Source organism: Drosophila subobscura, chromosome O (genome assembly GCF_008121235.1).
Source record: "Drosophila subobscura isolate 14011-0131.10 chromosome O, UCBerk_Dsub_1.0, whole genome shotgun sequence".
Lineage (NCBI taxonomy): Eukaryota > Metazoa > Arthropoda > Insecta > Diptera > Drosophilidae > Drosophila > Drosophila subobscura.
Window position 1 is genome coordinate 11690952 of NC_048533.1, and position 17562 is coordinate 11708513.

The following is a 17562-nucleotide window of genomic DNA, read 5'->3' on the forward strand; positions in this document are numbered from 1 at the left end:
ATGGAGCCATCCACGAGCGCCGAAGCCGCTGCTGCAGCGGCTGGGGGCGGACCGGATCCAAGGCTAGAGCTGATGGGCTCCTTTGTCATCAAGTCACTCAAACTGAAGCCGGAGAAATGGACGCGTGTCATCACGGTGGAGGAGCACAAGGGCATAATCAAAGAGTTTCTGGACAGAAACGTGCCCGTGGTACTCATCATTATACTGACGCCCGCTGCCCAACTGGTGCCGTCCACCACATTTCCGCTGTCGCAGCTGAAGAGTAAGGGAGTTTACTTTATAAAGCGTTATGCCGAGCCCGTGCCACGCGAGGATTGTGGCAATTATATCATCTTTGGGGATCTGGCCACACGCACCATTGATCAGCTGTCCGCGCTGGTGGAGGAGGTGCTCGTGCCGCTGCTCTCCAACGAGGATAACTACCGGAGCTGGCCCATTATGGTGGCACAGGATGTGCAGAAGCATGTGCACAGCCTCAAGAGCACCGTGCATCAGGTGAAGGGTCAGGTGAGCGGCGAAACCATACTGGCCATGCCCGTTGGCGTGGAGAAGATTGTGAAGGCGGCCAAGGAGCTGGTCGAGACGGAGCAGTGCCAGTTAGACTTGTATCTGAAGAGTGCCATCGAGGGTGTGGTCATTAAGTGGGCCACCCAGATCCATGAGGTCATCAAGGAGAGTCCCTCGAATGCCTTCGCCAATGGCCAGAATCCAACGCCACACACGGGTAAGTCAGTGCCGGCACCACACACATGTTTTGTGTCGGTTATTTTTGGCTCCTTCCATTTATTATTTATTGATAAAATTCAAGTTTCCAGATATCCTAGCAACCCCAAAAATTTGCATGTTCCATGTGGCCCATCCGCACAAAGTTTCGTTTTTATTATCTGTTCACGAATGACATTCCATGTGCATGCAATGTTTATTTCGTCGGTGGCTTATTATTGTGGCACAGGCCCAAAGGGTTTTTTTTGGCCCATGTGACATGTTGACATTTGACGCAGGGAAAGGATTGGCTGTGCCTAAAGCAGAAGCAATGGTTTTAGGTTTTATGGTTTTAGCTGGGGAAAATAGCGAAGAGTGCAGGCGGGATAATGGAAGTAGAATCGATGGGAAGGTAGAAACAAATTTGGGTATCAGAATGAAAGATGGAAGTAAGATTTGTAAGCAGAAGTTTCGAATTTGAATCGAAAGACCTCATTTAATATGATTTTGTAAGATTGTATCATAGGTCTTTAAGCCAACTAAACTTTGTCGTTCTACTTTCTAGTCTTTCCTCTTTCCTACCCATAAAATGATGCACTCAAAAAATGACAAAACTTCCACCATTTTATTTATTTCTCAAAAATATTCTTTTTTATCCTTAACCATAAAACTTTACTCATTAAAACTCTCCTCTTCTCAACCCCTAACAGAGTTTACGTTTTGGAATAATCGTCTCAAGAATCTGTCCTTTATCTACGACCAATTGCGCAATGAGCGCATTCGAGCCATGGCCTTGATACTGGAGTACTCGATGAGCGCCTACCATCCGTGCTTTCAGACCCTCTTCAAGAACGTCGTTACGGGTGAGTGGATGGATGTGCCTTTTGCATGCCAATCAGTAATTTGCATTTGATTGAAACCCAATCGTGATAGCTCTGGCGGAGGCAAAGGACATAACACTCTATTTGAATCCGCTAAAACGCCCGCTACAGCACCTGGAGGAGATTGATTTTGCCGAGTGCAAGCCCCTGCTCATCCCATTCATGAATATTGTGTGCATTTTGTGGGGCAATTCGCGGTACTACTGCCAGTCGGCTAAAATCACAGTACTGCTGCAGGAGATATGCAATTTGATTATATACCAGGTAAAGGCAATCGATAAAGGCAAGCGCTGATGCAATTAAATATTCCCAATTGATTACAGGCCAAGAGATATTTGGATCCATCATCCATATTCCACAGCGACATTGATGAGGCCATGCAGCGTCTCACACTGTCCATACAGATCTTAAAGTTCTTTCGGGAATTATTTGACTATTATAAGGAACGGCTGGCCACATTCTTTACAGAGCCCGAGGAGCGGCCACCGATTTTATGGACTTTTCATCCAAATTCAGTTTTCAAGCGCTTTAATGCCTTTCTCGAGCGACTCACCACCATACAGTGGTAAGTGGAGTGGAATTGATGGAAAATAAACATACTTCTAGACTTTCTTCTGCCCCTTTGCAGGTTCTTTTTTACTGTGATTGAATTCCTGAAATTAGAGAAGGTCGAAATCGGTGGACTGCGTGGCCGACAGCTCAGCACACGCATCACAGATGTCTATGTGGAGTTTAATCAATATTTCACGGCCTTTGCCTCGAAGAGTTATGATGTGCTGGATCCGGATGATCATGAGTTTGATGAGGACTTCAAAGGCTTTCAAACACGCATCCTAGAGCTGGACATGAAGCTGGCGGCCATTCTGTGTCAGGCGTTTGATGATTGCCATAATCTGGAGAGCATTTTCAAGGTGTGCCAAGGAGGGGAAATATATTAACTGATTCCCTTTCTAATGGTATATTTCCTGCAGCTCATAAGCATTGTGGGCAGCGTGTTGGATCGTCCCAAGATCAAGGAGGAGTTTACCCAACGTTATGCTGAAATTGTGCGCATGCTGGACGATGAAATGACCGTGTGCGAGGCCATCTATGACAAGCAAATGGAACTCAGTCGCGAGGGCGATAATCTCTATCCCAACTACAACTGTCCGCCAGTGGCTGCCTTTATACGCTGGTGCCATCAGCTGGAGACACGCATTACGGCACCAGTCAAGCACTTTAAGGCGCTGCAGCATGAGTAGGCAGCGCATCCACATAACTATTTCCACAGCTAATCATTCCTTCTCTTTGTAGAATAACCAAAACGGAGAAATCATTGGAAATCGTTGAGCGTTACGAGTGTCTTATGGTGAAGCTGGGCGCCTGCAAAACCAAATTCTTTGACGACTGGTCCCAGCAGTTGGCCGCACAAATTGAGGAGAATCTAAAGAAGTCTTTGATAGCACGCGATCGACGCAGCAATTCGCTGATTCTCAACTTTAGCGCTGCTTTATTTTCGATACTGCGAGAGGTGCACTACATGCAGCAGATGAAAATCGAAGGAGTGCCGCAGATAGCTATAGATTTTGCCGAGCATAGCGATGTCTTTCGCTCTTACACACTCAATCTGGAGAAGACCATTGACTGGTACAACAGCATACAGGAGGGCAGCTCTCCAGTGGAGCTGCGACTGATTGAACCAGAGATCAAACTGATTGACGATCTGGTGACCATCGGTGTGGATGAGCTTGTGTGGAATTCATCAGGTGATAAGTCAGCCAAAACATAGGAAAATCCATACCTTAAGTAAACCTTTTTCTTGTAGATATTATGGCGTACCTGGAGAAGCTGCGCAAACCTGTCGCTGCCCTGCAGAATCGCATGGATCACACGCAGGGCAATCTGCGACAAATACGCAAAATCATGGGCGTCTGGGCCAAGCATCCGTTGTTCGAGCGTCGCGACTGCAAGAAGGATTCGGTGCTGTCGATTGATGAGCGGCCGGATAGAACGGCCAAGCGTTATGCCGAGATTCAAGCGGCCTCTGTGGAGATACACAAACTCCTCCACGACAACATGCTGCAGTTCGACATGGAGCAGAAGCAAAACGATGCCGTCTGGCTGAGCTATGTGGATTTTGTCGATAATATTGTCTACGAGAACATTTTGCGCACTGTGGGCGTGAGTGTGGGCTATCTGGCGGAGAACATGGATCCGGACAACAACTATGCGCCGCTGTTCGAGTCACGTTTGGAGCTGGTCGAACCGAATCTGGTGTTTGTACCCTCGCTGGACCCCGAGGATCCCATGGGCTTCAACAACATGCTGATCGAGCTGATGCGGGACATTATGAAAATGGGCTCCCTGATCAAGCGACTGAAGCCCAGCGAGAAGCGTAATTATGTGGAGGTGATCAAGGAGAATCAGGACATTATCGACATGCGTCGGGAGATACTCAACGGCGTGGATCTGGTCATGGAGGAGGCGTCGCGCTTCTGCCGCCAGTTCGAACGCTACTCTTACCTTTGGCTGGATGATCGCGAGGAGTGCATGGAATACTTTCTCGAGTACGGACGCATGCTGGATCCCGACGAGATCGAGCTGGTGCTCATGAATGATCCGAATATGCCGCCGCCGAGGCCCTGCCAGCCGACAATCGAGGCATTCCGCGAGCAAATCGACAACTACGAGTCGCTCTTCAATGAGATCGAGGACATTGCAGCGTTCCAAGTGTTCAGCTCGTGGTTTCAGGTGGATGTGCGACCTTTTCGGCAGGCGCTGCTCAACACTGTCTGCAAATGGGGCAACATGTTCAAGGAGCATCTGGTGACGACTGTCACGTCCAGCCTCATGAATCTCAGCCACTTTATACGCAAGGCCGACGAGGGACTACTACAAACCGTCAAGGAGAAGGACTACGAGGGGCTGGTCAGCATTATGGCCTACCTCATGCAGGTGAAGGAGCGTGCAGCCAAAACGGATGAGATGTTCGAGCCCATGCAGGAGACGATACAGCTGCTCAAGTACTACGACATGGATATACCCGAGGAGGTGAATGTGCTGCTGCAGGAGCTGCCCGAGCAGTGGGCAAACACCAAGAAGATAGCCAGCACCGTGAAGCAGCAAGTGTCGCCGCTGCAGGCCACCGAGGTGGTCAGCATTCGCAACAAGATTGCCCTCTTCGAGGCGCACATTCAGCTGTTCCGTGAGGTCTTCAAGACCTATGACTTTTTCCGTTTCGACTGCTACAAGCCTTACCTACTGATGGATCGCATCAACGATGATATGTTCCGGTGTGAGAGCGAAATGCGCGACATACAGGAGTCGGGCAGTCTGTTTGAGGTCAATATACCGGAGTTTAAGGTGCTCAAACAGTGTCGCAAGGAGCTGCGCATGCTCAAGGTACCACAACACAACTTTGCTAACTCTCAGATTTTGCTCTCTTTTTGCATGTGTTTTAATCTACTAAAAATTTACTGCATGCCCAGCCCAAATGTGGAATAATTAAGCTTTTACTTTACTCTCCTTAAACCCTCTCTAAAGCTCATACTAATCTTAACCCTAATCATTACTTTTGTGACTAATTTTGCACTTGCCACTTGCTCAGCAACTTTGGGATTATGTCAACATCGTGCAGACCAGCATCGATGACTGGAAGACCACGCCCTGGCGCAAGGTGGATGTGGAGAATATGGACATTGAGTGCAAGAAGTTTGCGAAGGATATACGTCTGCTAGACAAGGAAATGCGCCCCTGGGACACGTTCATCAATCTGGAATCGACGGTCAAGAATATGTTGACTTCGCTGCGCGCTGTGGGAGAGCTACAGAATCCGGCCATACGAGAGCGACACTGGAATCAGCTAATGAACTCAACCAAGGTCTATTTTGTGCTTCCATTTGCCATATCCTTTTTGTATCCTTTAGCCAATCTTTCCTCAAACTGTAAATAATGCATTTAAATCTCTATCTCCACGCACCTGAGCAGCGTGCAGTTCTCAACTCTGCTCTCAAATTGTATAGCAAAAGAAATCCATTTATAACCATTTTACTTTCTCCTAATTATTCCTTACTCCTTCCTCGTTTCCGCTTGGACACACGTCACATATTTTGTGTGTCAAAGAAAAAACTGTACAGTTCTTGTAAATACCATTTCATTGCAGAGTCTGGCCGCACTGCCCAAGGAAGTTACCGTAAGTGGTTTACCGGCATGCCTCAGTTGTAGTTAAATAGTTAACCCAATACGTAGTTTAGTTCATTCTGAGTCTCCACTTTAATTGTTGATTTTAACTCATTTGTGATTGCACTTTTTGTAGGTCAAGTTCATAATGGATCATGAGACAACGCTGGCCGAATTGTTGGGCCTCAATCTACACGAATGCGAGGAGGAGGTAAAGAACATTGTGGATAAGGCCGTCAAGGAGATGTCCATGGAGAAGATACTGAGAGATTTAAATACAACATGGTCAGCCATGGAATTTGATCATGAGCTGCATCCGCGCACTGGCTGTAACCTCCTGAAGGCATCGGAAGAACTCATAGAGACGCTTGAAGATAATCAGGTTTGCCTACAGAATTTAATAACATCCAAGTACATCGCCCATTTCCTCGAAGAAGTTTCAACTTGGCAAAACAAACTAATGATCGCCGATCAAGTGATAACCGTTTGGTTTGAGGTGCAACGCACTTGGACCCATCTTGAGAGTATCTTCATGAGTTCGGAAGACATACGCAAACAGCTCCCCGTCGACTCGGTGCGCTTCGATAATATAGACACAGAATTTCGCATACTCATGGATGAGATGGCCATCTCGTCGAATGTTGTGGCATCGACGAATCGCGAGGGACTGATCGAACGCCTGGAGCATTTGCAGAAGGAGCTTACGCTATGCGAGAAGGCGCTGGCAGAGTATTTGGAAACGAAACGTTTGGCTTTTCCTCGTTTCTATTTTGTGTCATCGGCCGATCTGCTGGATGTCCTGAGCAATGGCATCCAACCGGAAATGGTCACCAAGCATCTGACGAAACTCTTCGATTCGATTGCCCGCCTCAAGTTCAATCGTGACCCGGCCAATGAGATAGACACAGCCTCGGGCATGTACGCCAAGGATGGTGAATATGTCGAGTTCAATGAGCTGGCGAGCATACGCGGGCCCGTCGAGGTCTGGCTGAATCGCATCCAGGCGGCAATGCGGGCCAGCCTGCGGCACTACGTCACAGAGGCTGTGATAGCTTATGAGGAAAAGCAACGGGAGCAATGGTTATTCGACTATCCTGCCCAAGTGTCGCTCTGCGGATCGCAAATCTGGTGGTCCACGGAGGTGAACATCGCCTTCGGCCGCCTTGAGGAGGGCTACGACAATGCCATCAAGGACTACTACAAGAAGCAAATCTCACAACTCAGTTTACTCATAACACTTCTGCTGGGCGAGCTTAGCAAGGGCGATCGTCAGAAAATCATGACGATATGCACCATTGATGTGCACTCGAGAGATGTGGTCGCTAAGATGATTCAAGCCAAATTGGATTCGGGCTCCGCTTTTATGTGGCAATCGCAGTTGAGGCATCGCTTCGACGATGTCGAGAAGGACTGCTTTGCCAATATTTGCGATGCCGAGTTCCAGTATTGTCACGAATACTTAGGCAATACGCCACGCCTGGTCATAACGCCGCTCACAGATCGCTGTTACATCACCCTCACCCAATCGCTCCATCTCGTGATGGGCGGTGCGCCGGCCGGCCCCGCCGGCACGGGTAAAACTGAAACCACCAAGGATCTGGGACGTGCCATCGGCATCATGGTCTACGTTTTCAACTGCTCCGAACAGATGGACTATCAGTCGTGTGGCAACATCTACAAGGGATTGGCGCAGACCGGCGCCTGGGGCTGCTTCGACGAATTCAATCGCATCACCGTGGAGGTGCTGTCGGTGGTGGCGGTGCAGGTGAAGTCCGTGCAGGATGCCATACGCGACAAGAAGGCAATGTTTAATTTTATGGGTGAATCGATTAGCTGTGTGCCCACCGTGGGCATATTTATCACCATGAATCCGGGCTACGCGGGACGCACAGAGCTGCCTGAGAATCTGAAGGCATTGTTCCGACCCTGCGCCATGGTCGTACCGGACTTTGAGCTCATCTGTGAGATTATGCTGGTGGCCGAGGGCTTCCAGGATGCCCGAGTGCTGGCACGCAAGTTTATAACCCTCTACACGCTGTGCAAGGAGTTGCTGTCCAAGCAGGACCACTACGATTGGGGCCTAAGGGCCATCAAATCGGTGCTCGTTGTGGCGGGATCACTAAAGGTAAAGAAAATCCTTCAATTTAGAAGAATTTATATTAAAATGTAATGTACTATGTTGCAGCGTGGTGATCCTGGCCGTCCGGAGGAGGAGGTGCTCATGCGCGCCTTGCGTGACTTTAATATTCCCAAAATAATCACCGATGATATGCCAGTGTTTATGGGTCTGATCAGCGATCTGTTTCCCGCCTTGGATGTGCCGCGCAAACGTGATCAGGACTTTGAGCGCACCGTAAAACAAGCTGCCTCCGATCTGCTACTGCAACCAGAAGATAATTTCATTTTGAAAGTGGTGCAACTGGAGGAACTGTTGGAGGTACGCCACTCTGTGTTCATTGTTGGCAATGCGGGCACCGGCAAGACCCAAGTGTGGAAGACGCTGCTGCGCACGTATCAGAACATCAAGCGGAAGCCCATATTCAATGACTTGAATCCGAAAGCTGTGACCAATGATGAACTTTTCGGCATCATCAACCCGGCGACGCGTGAGTGGAAGGACGGTCTGTTCTCGGTGCTGATGCGGGATCAGGCAAACATAACGGGCGATCAACCAAAGTGGATTGTACTCGACGGTGACATTGATCCCATGTGGATCGAGAGTCTCAATACCGTCATGGATGACAACAAAGTGTTGACTTTGGCCAGTAACGAGCGCATTGCGTTGACGCCATCGATGCGTTTGCTCTTTGAGATCTCCAACCTGAGAACAGCAACGCCGGCAACCGTATCCAGGGCTGGCATATTGTACATAAATCCACAGGACTTGGGTTGGAATCCGTAAGTAAATAAATCCATTTTAGCATAGAGTAATTCCACATTCAATTCTGATTCTTAGCTATGTTACCAGTTGGGTTGAAACGCGTAAAATTCCAGCCGAAAAGTCCAATTTGGTCATGTTATTCGACAAGTACATACCGCCTTCATTGGAAACGATACGCGTGCGTTTCAAGAAGATCACGCCCGTCGCCGAAATGGCCCACATACAAATGCTGTGCCATCTGCTAAATTGTTTCCTAATACCAGCAAATACACCAGCCGACTGCCCAAAGGAATGGCACGAATTGTACTTCGTTTTTGCCTGCATTTGGGCATTCGGTTCGGCCATGTTCCAGGATCAAGCCATTGACTATCGCGTGGAGTTCAGCAAATGGTGGGTAAATGAATTCAAAACAGTTAAATTTCCCTCAGGTGAGTGTGCAGCAGGTTAAATAATCCCTTAAAGATCTATTGCTGAGTGTTTTACAATCGAAAGGTGGAACAGTTTTCGATTACTTTCTGGATAGCGAGACAAAGACGTTCCTGCCGTGGACGGAGAAGACGCCAAAGTTTGAGCTGGATTCGGATCTGCCGCTGCAGGCTGTCATTGTGCACACCTCCGAGTCGATACGCCTGCGTTACTTTCTAGACCTACTGATGGATAAGAAGCACCCGGTGATGCTAGTGGGCAATGCCGGCTGCGGCAAGACCGTACTGGTTAACGAGAAGCTTCAATCGCTATCTGAGAATTACGCTGTCACGACAATACCATTCAATTACTATACCACATCCGAGATGTTGCAAAAGATACTCGAAAAGCCGCTGGAAAAGAAAGCGGGTCGCAACTACGGACCGCCCGGCAACAAGCTACTCTGTTACTTTGTGGACGACATCAATATGCCCGAGGTGGACTGCTACGGCACCGTCCAGCCGCACACCCTGATGCGGCAGCATCTCGACTATGGCCACTGGTACGATCGCAACAAGCTGACCCTCAAGGACATACACAACTGTCAGTATGTGGCCTGCATGAATCCCACCTCGGGCAGCTTCACCATCAATCCACGTCTCCAGCGACACTTTTGTGTGCTGGCTGTGAGTTTTCCCGGTCCCGAGTCCATCACGGTCATGTACTCGGCCATACTGGCGCAACACTTTGCCAATGCGGAGCAGAAATTCGTGCCCATTGTGCATCGCATGACGCCCAATATTGTGGCAGCCACAATAGCGCTGCACAACAAGTGCCTGCAGGTGTTCCTGCCCACGGCCATCAAGTCGCATTATATATTTAATTTGCGGGACATCAGCAATGTGTTTCAGGTGGGTTCTAGCCTGGTATCTTTATAGATTCTGTGTATAGATTATTCCTTATGTTTGCAGGGCCTGCTGTTTAGTTCCACAGAGTGCTTGACGGGCTCCACAGATCTTATACGCTTGTGGCAACACGAGACGCAGCGTGTTTACGCGGATAAGCTAACCGATGATAAGGATATTGATAGCTTTACCAAAATGCAGCATGACATTGTCAAGAAGTCATTCGAAGAAATTGACGAATCTGTGATATTCGACAAGCCGAATATTTACTGTCATTTCGCTGGAGGAATTGGTGATCCTAAGTACATGCCCATTAAGGGCTGGCCTGAGCTTCACAAACTCCTACAGGAAGCAATGTCATCGTATAATGATCTAGTCGCTGCCATGAATCTGGTGTTATTCGAGGATGCAATGATGCATGTGTGCAGGTGCAGTAATAACTCCCAACTAAATGCTAACTAAAACTAACGATAAATGTTTTGCTTTTGCAGAATAAATCGCATTTTAGAATCACCGCGTGGCAGCGCCTTATTGGTTGGTGTTGGTGGCAGTGGCAAACAATCTCTAGCGCGCTTGGCAGCATTCATATCCAGCTTGGAGGTTGTGCAAATACAGCTCAAGAAAGGCTACTGTGTCAACGACTTGAAGGTTTATTTTCCCAACAATATAAGCCACATCATAATCGTTACACTTTGGCGCTAATTGATCTTTCTCTCTCCTTTTTTTTTTTTTTAGAATGAATTTTCTGGACTTTATCTGAAGGCTGGCTTAAAGAATGTTGGCACTATGTTTTTAATGACGGATGCACAGATACCCAGTGAGGATTTTCTTGTCCTTATCAACGATATGTTAGCCACTGGCGAGATACCAGATCTATTTCCGGATGATGAAATCGAGAACATAATTGCCGGCGTGCGTAATGAGGTCAAAGGTGCGGGACTGGTTGATACGCGAGAGAACTGCTGGAAATTCTTCATCGATCGCGTGCGCAAACAGCTGAAGATAGTTCTGTGCTTTTCACCAGTGGGTTCAACATTGCGTGTTCGGTCGAGAAAATTCCCTGCCATCATAAATGCCACATCCATCAATTGGTTCCACGAATGGCCTCAGGAGGCACTCATCTCGGTGGCCATGAACTTCCTGGCACAGAACAAGGTCCTGCCCGAGAACCATCGCGATTCGGTGGCCAAGTTCATGGCCTATGTCCACACGTCGGTCAACACGACGTCCAAAGTTTACTTACAGAATGAGCGCCGCTACAACTACACCACGCCGAAGAGCTATCTCGAGCAGATCAATCTGTACATCAAGCTGCTCAATCACAAGCACGACGATCTGCAGAGCAAGATTGAGCGTCTGGAAAATGGTCTGGAGAAGCTGCGCTCCACCGCCTTGCAGGTGGCCGATCTGAAGGTCAAGCTGGCCGTCCAGGAGGTCGAGCTGAAGGAGAAGAACGAGGCGGCCGATGCCCTCATCGAAATTGTGGGCATTGAAACGGAGAAGGTGCAAACGGAGAAAGCCGTCGCCGACGAGGAGGAAATGAAGGTCGCCCTGATAGCCGACGAAGTGACCAAGAAGCAGCGTGACTGCGAGGAGGATCTGCTCAAGGCAGAGCCCGCTCTGATGGCCGCCCAGGATGCACTCAACACCCTCAACAAGGCGAATCTCACGGAGCTGAAGAGCTTCGGCTCCCCGCCGGGCGTTGTGACAAATGTGACCGCCGCCGTTATGGTTCTGCTCGCACCTGGTGGCAAGATACCCAAAGACCGCTCCTGGAAGGCAGCCAAAATAGCCATGGCCAAGGTGGACGCATTCCTCGATGCGCTCATCAACTACGACAAGGAGAACATTCATCCGGAGATCATCAAAGCCATTCAACCCTATCTCAAGGATCCCGAATTCGAGCCGGAGTTCGTGCGCTCCAAATCGGGCGCTGCAGCCGGCCTCTGCGCCTGGGTCATCAATATCATCAAATTCTACGAGGTCTACTGCGATGTGGAGCCCAAGAGGAAGGCCCTGGCAGCAGCCAATGCGGAGCTGGCAGCGGCACAGGACAAGCTAGCGGGCATCAAACGGAAAGTTATGGTGGGTACAAAATGATTTGTAGATTTTCTCACACAACTCTCTGCGCTTTACAGGGTCTCGAGGAGCAGCTGGCCAAGCTGACAGCTGACTTTGAGAAGGCCACTGCGGATAAATTGCGTTGCCAGCAGGAGGCGGATGCCACGCAGGCAACCATTGCCCTAGCCAATCGTTTGGTGGGCGGCTTGGCCAGCGAAAATGTGCGCTGGGCAGAGGCTGTCAATAAGTGAGTGGCAGAGAGGGAATCTTTTATGTAAATCCCAGCTAATGTTTCTTTATCTGCAGCTTCGTGAAGCAAGGCATTACCTTACCCGGCGATATTCTGCTCATTACCGCCTTCATTTCCTACGTCGGTTGTTTCACGAAAGGCTTCCGCATCGATCTGTTGCTCAAGATGTGGACACCCTTTCTCAAGAGCATCGATCCACCCATACCCACAACCGAGAATCTCGATCCACTGTCGCTGCTCACCGACGACACCACGGTGGCTGTGTGGACAAACGAGGGACTGCCCAGCGATCGCATGTCCATCGAGAATGCCACAATTCTATCCAATTCGGATCGTTGGCCTTTGATGATTGATCCGCAGCTGCAGGGCGTCAAGTGGATAAAGCAAAAGTATGGCGAGGAGCTGAAAGTCATACGTTTGGGTCAGCGCAGCTACTTGGAGAACATTGAAAAGTCCATAAATCAAGGCTGCACCGTGCTCATAGAGAATATCGATGAGAACTTGGACCCAGTGCTGGACTCCTTGTTGGGTCGCAATTTGATCAAGAAGGGAAAGTAAGTGGAGGATCTACAGAGTTCTGGAGTGGATTTTCATGCCCTTTTCCATCTCTCATTTAGAGCCCTCAAAATCGGCGACAAAGAAGTCGAATACAACTCCAATTTCCGTTTGATTTTGCACACAAAACTAGCCAATCCGCACTACAAACCCGAGATGCAGGCACAAACTACACTCATCAACTTTACCGTCACACGCGATGGCCTCGAGGATCAACTGCTGGCGGAAGTGGTGAAGGCGGAACGCCCCGACCTGGAGGAACTGAAAGCCGAGTTGACCAAACAACAGAATGACTTTAAAATTATGCTCAAGAAACTGGAGGATGATCTGCTGTCGCGCCTTTCGTCGGCGGGTGAGAATATTTTAGGTGACACGGCGCTGGTGGAGAATCTGGAGACCACCAAGAGCACAGCATCGGAGATCGAAGTGAAGGTGGCAGAGGCCAAGATCACATCCAAGAAGATTGACAAGGCGCGCGAGTACTACAGACCAGCAGCGGCCAGGGCCAGTTTGCTTTACTTTATACTGAACGAACTGAACACGATCAATCCGATCTATCAGTTTTCACTGAAGGTGGGGAAAAGGGACTTACTAAAGGTTGAATTTGGATTAATCTTTGTTTGACTTGCAGGCTTTTAGTGTAGTGTTCCAAAAGGCCATTGCCAAGGCTGATCCGGGCGAAACTTTGGATTTGCGTGTCTCCAATCTGATCGATTGCATTACATATTCGGTCTTTCAGTACACTTCGCGTGGTCTTTTCGAATGCGACAAGCTGATCTTTGCCTCGCAAATGACATTTCAGGTGAGCTTGCACTCAGAATTTATCCTCTAATCGTTGAGTAACTTCCCCCTCCGCAGATTCTCCTCATGAATGAGGAGCTTACATCCGCGGAACTTGACTTCCTACTCCGCTTCCCGATCAAGCCACATGTGACGAGTCCTGTGGACTTTTTAACAAACCAATCGTGGGGCGGAATTTGCAGTCTAGCGTCCAAAGATGAATTCAGGAACTTGGATCGCGACATAGAAACCTCCTCGAAGCGCTGGAAGAAACTTGTGGAATCGGAGCTCCCCGAGAAGGAGAAATTCCCGCAGGAATGGAAGAACAAAACCGCATTGCAGCGACTCTGCATGATCAGAGCCCTCAGACCCGATCGCATGACTTATGCTTTAGCGTGAGTAACCGTCGAATAATCGTTGACAAATGAACTGAAATTTATTTATAAATGTTTTCCCTGGCAGTGACTTTATTGAGGAGAAACTGGGCTCCAAATATGTCGAGAGTCGCGCCATGGAATTCGCCAAATCGTACGAGGAGGCCAGTCCATCCACACCAATCTTCTTTATACTCTCGCCGGGCGTCAATCCCCTGAAGGATGTGGAGGCTTTAGGCAAAACTCTCGGCTTCTCAATGGATTTGGGTAATTTCCATAATGTATCATTGGGACAGGGTCAGGAGGCCATTGCGGAGGCGGCCATGGACACGGCAGCCAAGAATGGCCATTGGGTGGTGCTGCAGAATATTCATCTGGTGAGGAAGTGGCTGCCCGTGTTGGAGAAGAAGTTGGAGTACTACGCGGAGGACTCACATCCAGATTATCGCATGTTTTTGAGCGCAGAGCCGGCATCTACACCATCGGCTCACATAATACCACAGGTAGGTTTGCTTTTGGGTCAATTTTTGAGGTATAGAAATTATATTTCCCTTCGCTTCCCAGGGCATATTGGAATCATCCATCAAGATCACAAATGAGCCACCGACTGGCATGCTGGCGAATCTCCATAAAGCGCTGGACAACTTTACGCAGGAAACGCTGGAAATGTCCGGCAAGGAGGCCGAGTTCAAGGCCATTCTGTTCTCCCTCTGCTACTTCCATGCCGTCGTGGCGGAGCGTCGCAAGTTCGGGCCCCAAGGCTGGAACAAGATTTATCCCTTCAATGTGGGCGACCTCAACATCAGCGTGTCGGTGCTGTACAATTACTTGGAGGCGAATGCCAAGGTGCCGTGGGAGGATCTGCGCTATCTGTTCGGGGAGATCATGTACGGTGGCCACATCACTGACGACTGGGATCGACGGCTGTGCATCACCTATCTGGAGGAGTACATGCAGCCGGATCTGGTGGATGGAGAGCTATTTCTGGCGCCGTCATTTCCCGCACCGCCCAACACGGACTATCAGGGCTATCACAGCTATGTGGATGATATGATGCCCGCGGAGTCGCCCTATCTGTACGGACTGCATCCAAATGCAGAGATTGGTTTTCTGACCACGCGAGCGGAGAACATTTTTCGCACCGTGTTCGAGATGCAGCCACGCGACGCGGGCGCTGGCGGTGGGGCGACGGTGACGCGCGAGGACAAGGTCAAGCAGATTGTCGATGAGATAATTGAGAAGCTGCCGGAGGAGTTCAATATGGTGGAGATCATGAACAAGGTGGAGGAGCGCACGCCGTATGTGATAGTGGCCTTTCAGGAGTGCGAACGAATGAATTTCCTCACCAGCGAGATGAAGCGCAGCCTGAAGGAATTGGACTTGGGCTTAAAGGGTGAATTGACCATTACATCGGACATGGAGGTGCTGGAGAATTCACTGTTTTTGGATCAAGTGCCGCCCATTTGGACGCAACGTGCGTATCCTTCGCTCTTGGGTCTCAACAATTGGTTCATTGACTTGTGCCTGCGTCTGCGTGAGCTGGAGACATGGTCCACTGATTTTGTGGTAGGAACAACTAGAAAACAGTCCACAAATATATCATAACTGCCTTCTGCTTTCTGTAGCTACCCTCTTGCGTCTGGCTGGCTGGCTTCTTCAATCCGCAGTCGCTGCTCACAGCCATCATGCAGAGCACTGCGCGTCGCAATGATTTGCCGCTGGACAAGATGTGCCTGCAGTGTGACGTGACCAAGAAACAGAAGGAGGAATTTACGTGAGTATCCAATTGACTTTTCAGATGACCCTGCCAGCGAGCAAGAGCGAGTGTGACATTTCCATATGCAAAATATGAACACAGAAGCGGCGATCGATGGGCGGAATGCCAGGGCTAGCTGCCAGCAGCTTTGGCTGCTTGTAACCTCTTTAAGCGGCAATCAGTGCAGTCTCTATTCTATGCCCTGTAATCTGCCAATGTTACAACATGTAGCGCGGGGCAAGCTGCTGTGTAAACTGCGGCCAATGGCCAGCGACGGAGCACTCAGCGGACGTGTGTCTATTAATAGCCGAGATGCTATTTCATAAGAGCTAATTTTAAACACAACAAATGATGTATAAATAGGAATTATTAATAGCAATGTAATTTACAATTGTCTGTGTGTCGCTGCTGCTGATTGTGGCGGCAAGCGTTGATTGCTTATTAAGTGGCGCCCTGGTCGACAAAACCGTCGCACGTTTCACATGGCGTCAGTCCGGCAGTCGGCAGTCGGTAGTCGGTTGTCGGCGCTAAGCAAAACAATGGACCGTCGCGACATACAACCCGATTAGCATCAACCCCCTCTAATTAAACACTAAAGATCCACGATTTGATCTGTTAATTACAGAACCGCACCGCGAGATGGCTGCTGCGTTCATGGGATATTCATGGAGGGCGCCAGGTGGGATATACAGCAGGGCATTATCATGGAATCGCGGCTCAAGGAACTCTATCCATCAATGCCAGTGATCAATATTCGGGTGAGTTGCTTTTTGTAATGCAAATTGTGTTCGCTGAATTGAGAATGGATCTTGGATCTGTGGCGCCTCAAAGTTTCGCGCATGTTGGCATAAATTCTCACAAAAAAAAGAACAAAACCCTCAACTAGTTGCCATTCCTTTCGTCTATTCCAGGCCATTACCCAAGACAAGCAAGATCTGAGGAACATGTACGAGTGCCCCGTCTATAAGACCCGCACCCGTGGACCCACCACCTACGTCTCGAATTTGAATTTGAAAACCAAAGACAAGCCCGGCAAATGGATTCTGGCTGGTGTGGCGCTACTCCTGCAGACCTAGAACGGACATGGATCTATCCTTCAACTAATTAGCTTTCTTTTAGTAACATTTTAGTAGAATTTTATAGCTGAAATTTGAAATTTAATTCACAATTTAGTAAGACATTTATGTAGTACAATAATAGAGCTAAGATTTGCGTAGACTTGTGTAGCATTTCGACTTGAACTTCTTTGTAGTGCACAATTTTTGAAATAAAACACTTACTAAGTAGTCCTGCCTTAGGCGCACTAGCATAAAACAAAACAGAAATGCGAAAATTTTGATTAACCCACAGGGCAAAGGTCCAATCAAAGTTTATTTTCCACGGGTAAGATATGTTTCCTTTTTGTATTTTTATTGTGACTCAATTATTGTTTATTGCAAGGTAAAATCCCCATGGAAATCACCGAATTACGCATTAAATAAAGCAGCAAATGATATTCCTGGAAGCGAAACCAATTCGATTATTGAATGAGTTGTGCGATAATCGTTTGACTACGCCGCTGATAAGCGACCACAAGAAGATCTGCCATGAGCTGTGAGAGAAATATTTCAAAAATGTAAAAGAAACAAAATCGAAATCAAAAGCGTCGCGTATCCATAAATAACAGGCCAGACCTACATATAGTTATGGATATGTTGTGTGTATGTAAATGGGAAAGGAATCATCAAAGGAAATTCATAGACATTTGCTGCTGTTGCTGCGGCTTGGGGTGGACTGAACTCGTGGCCGTCGCAAATTGAAAGAATTTTCACATTGTATACTCCTCGTCGTGTATATTTTTTATACCCGGTACTC

General features: G+C 48.6%; 1 protein-coding gene across 2 annotated transcripts; it reads left to right on the forward strand.

Moving 5' to 3' along the window:
- On the forward strand, positions 1–17101 carry LOC117897685 (dynein beta chain, ciliary). 2 transcript variants are annotated; one of them, XM_034806696.1, is made up of 27 exons: positions 1–724; positions 1413–1565; positions 1636–1847; positions 1907–2148; positions 2212–2494; positions 2555–2820; positions 2877–3328; positions 3388–4964; positions 5170–5442; positions 5725–5754; positions 5878–7866; positions 7927–8639; positions 8698–9050; positions 9115–9938; positions 9999–10360; positions 10424–10580; positions 10668–12017; positions 12071–12240; positions 12300–12797; positions 12861–13371; positions 13430–13600; positions 13657–13973; positions 14041–14455; positions 14517–15518; positions 15578–15726; positions 16334–16466; positions 16620–17101. In XM_034806696.1, exons 1-27 carry the CDS (start codon positions 1–3, stop codon positions 16782–16784), a joined length of 13491 nt encoding a protein of 4496 aa, XP_034662587.1. In that variant the 3' UTR covers positions 16785–17101. The 2 variants fall into 2 exon arrangements, with proteins under 2 accessions (XP_034662587.1, XP_034662588.1); XM_034806697.1 differs by lacking the exon at positions 5725–5754 and having other exon boundaries at positions 16620–16784.
- Positions 17102–17562: the final 461 nt, after the last annotated feature.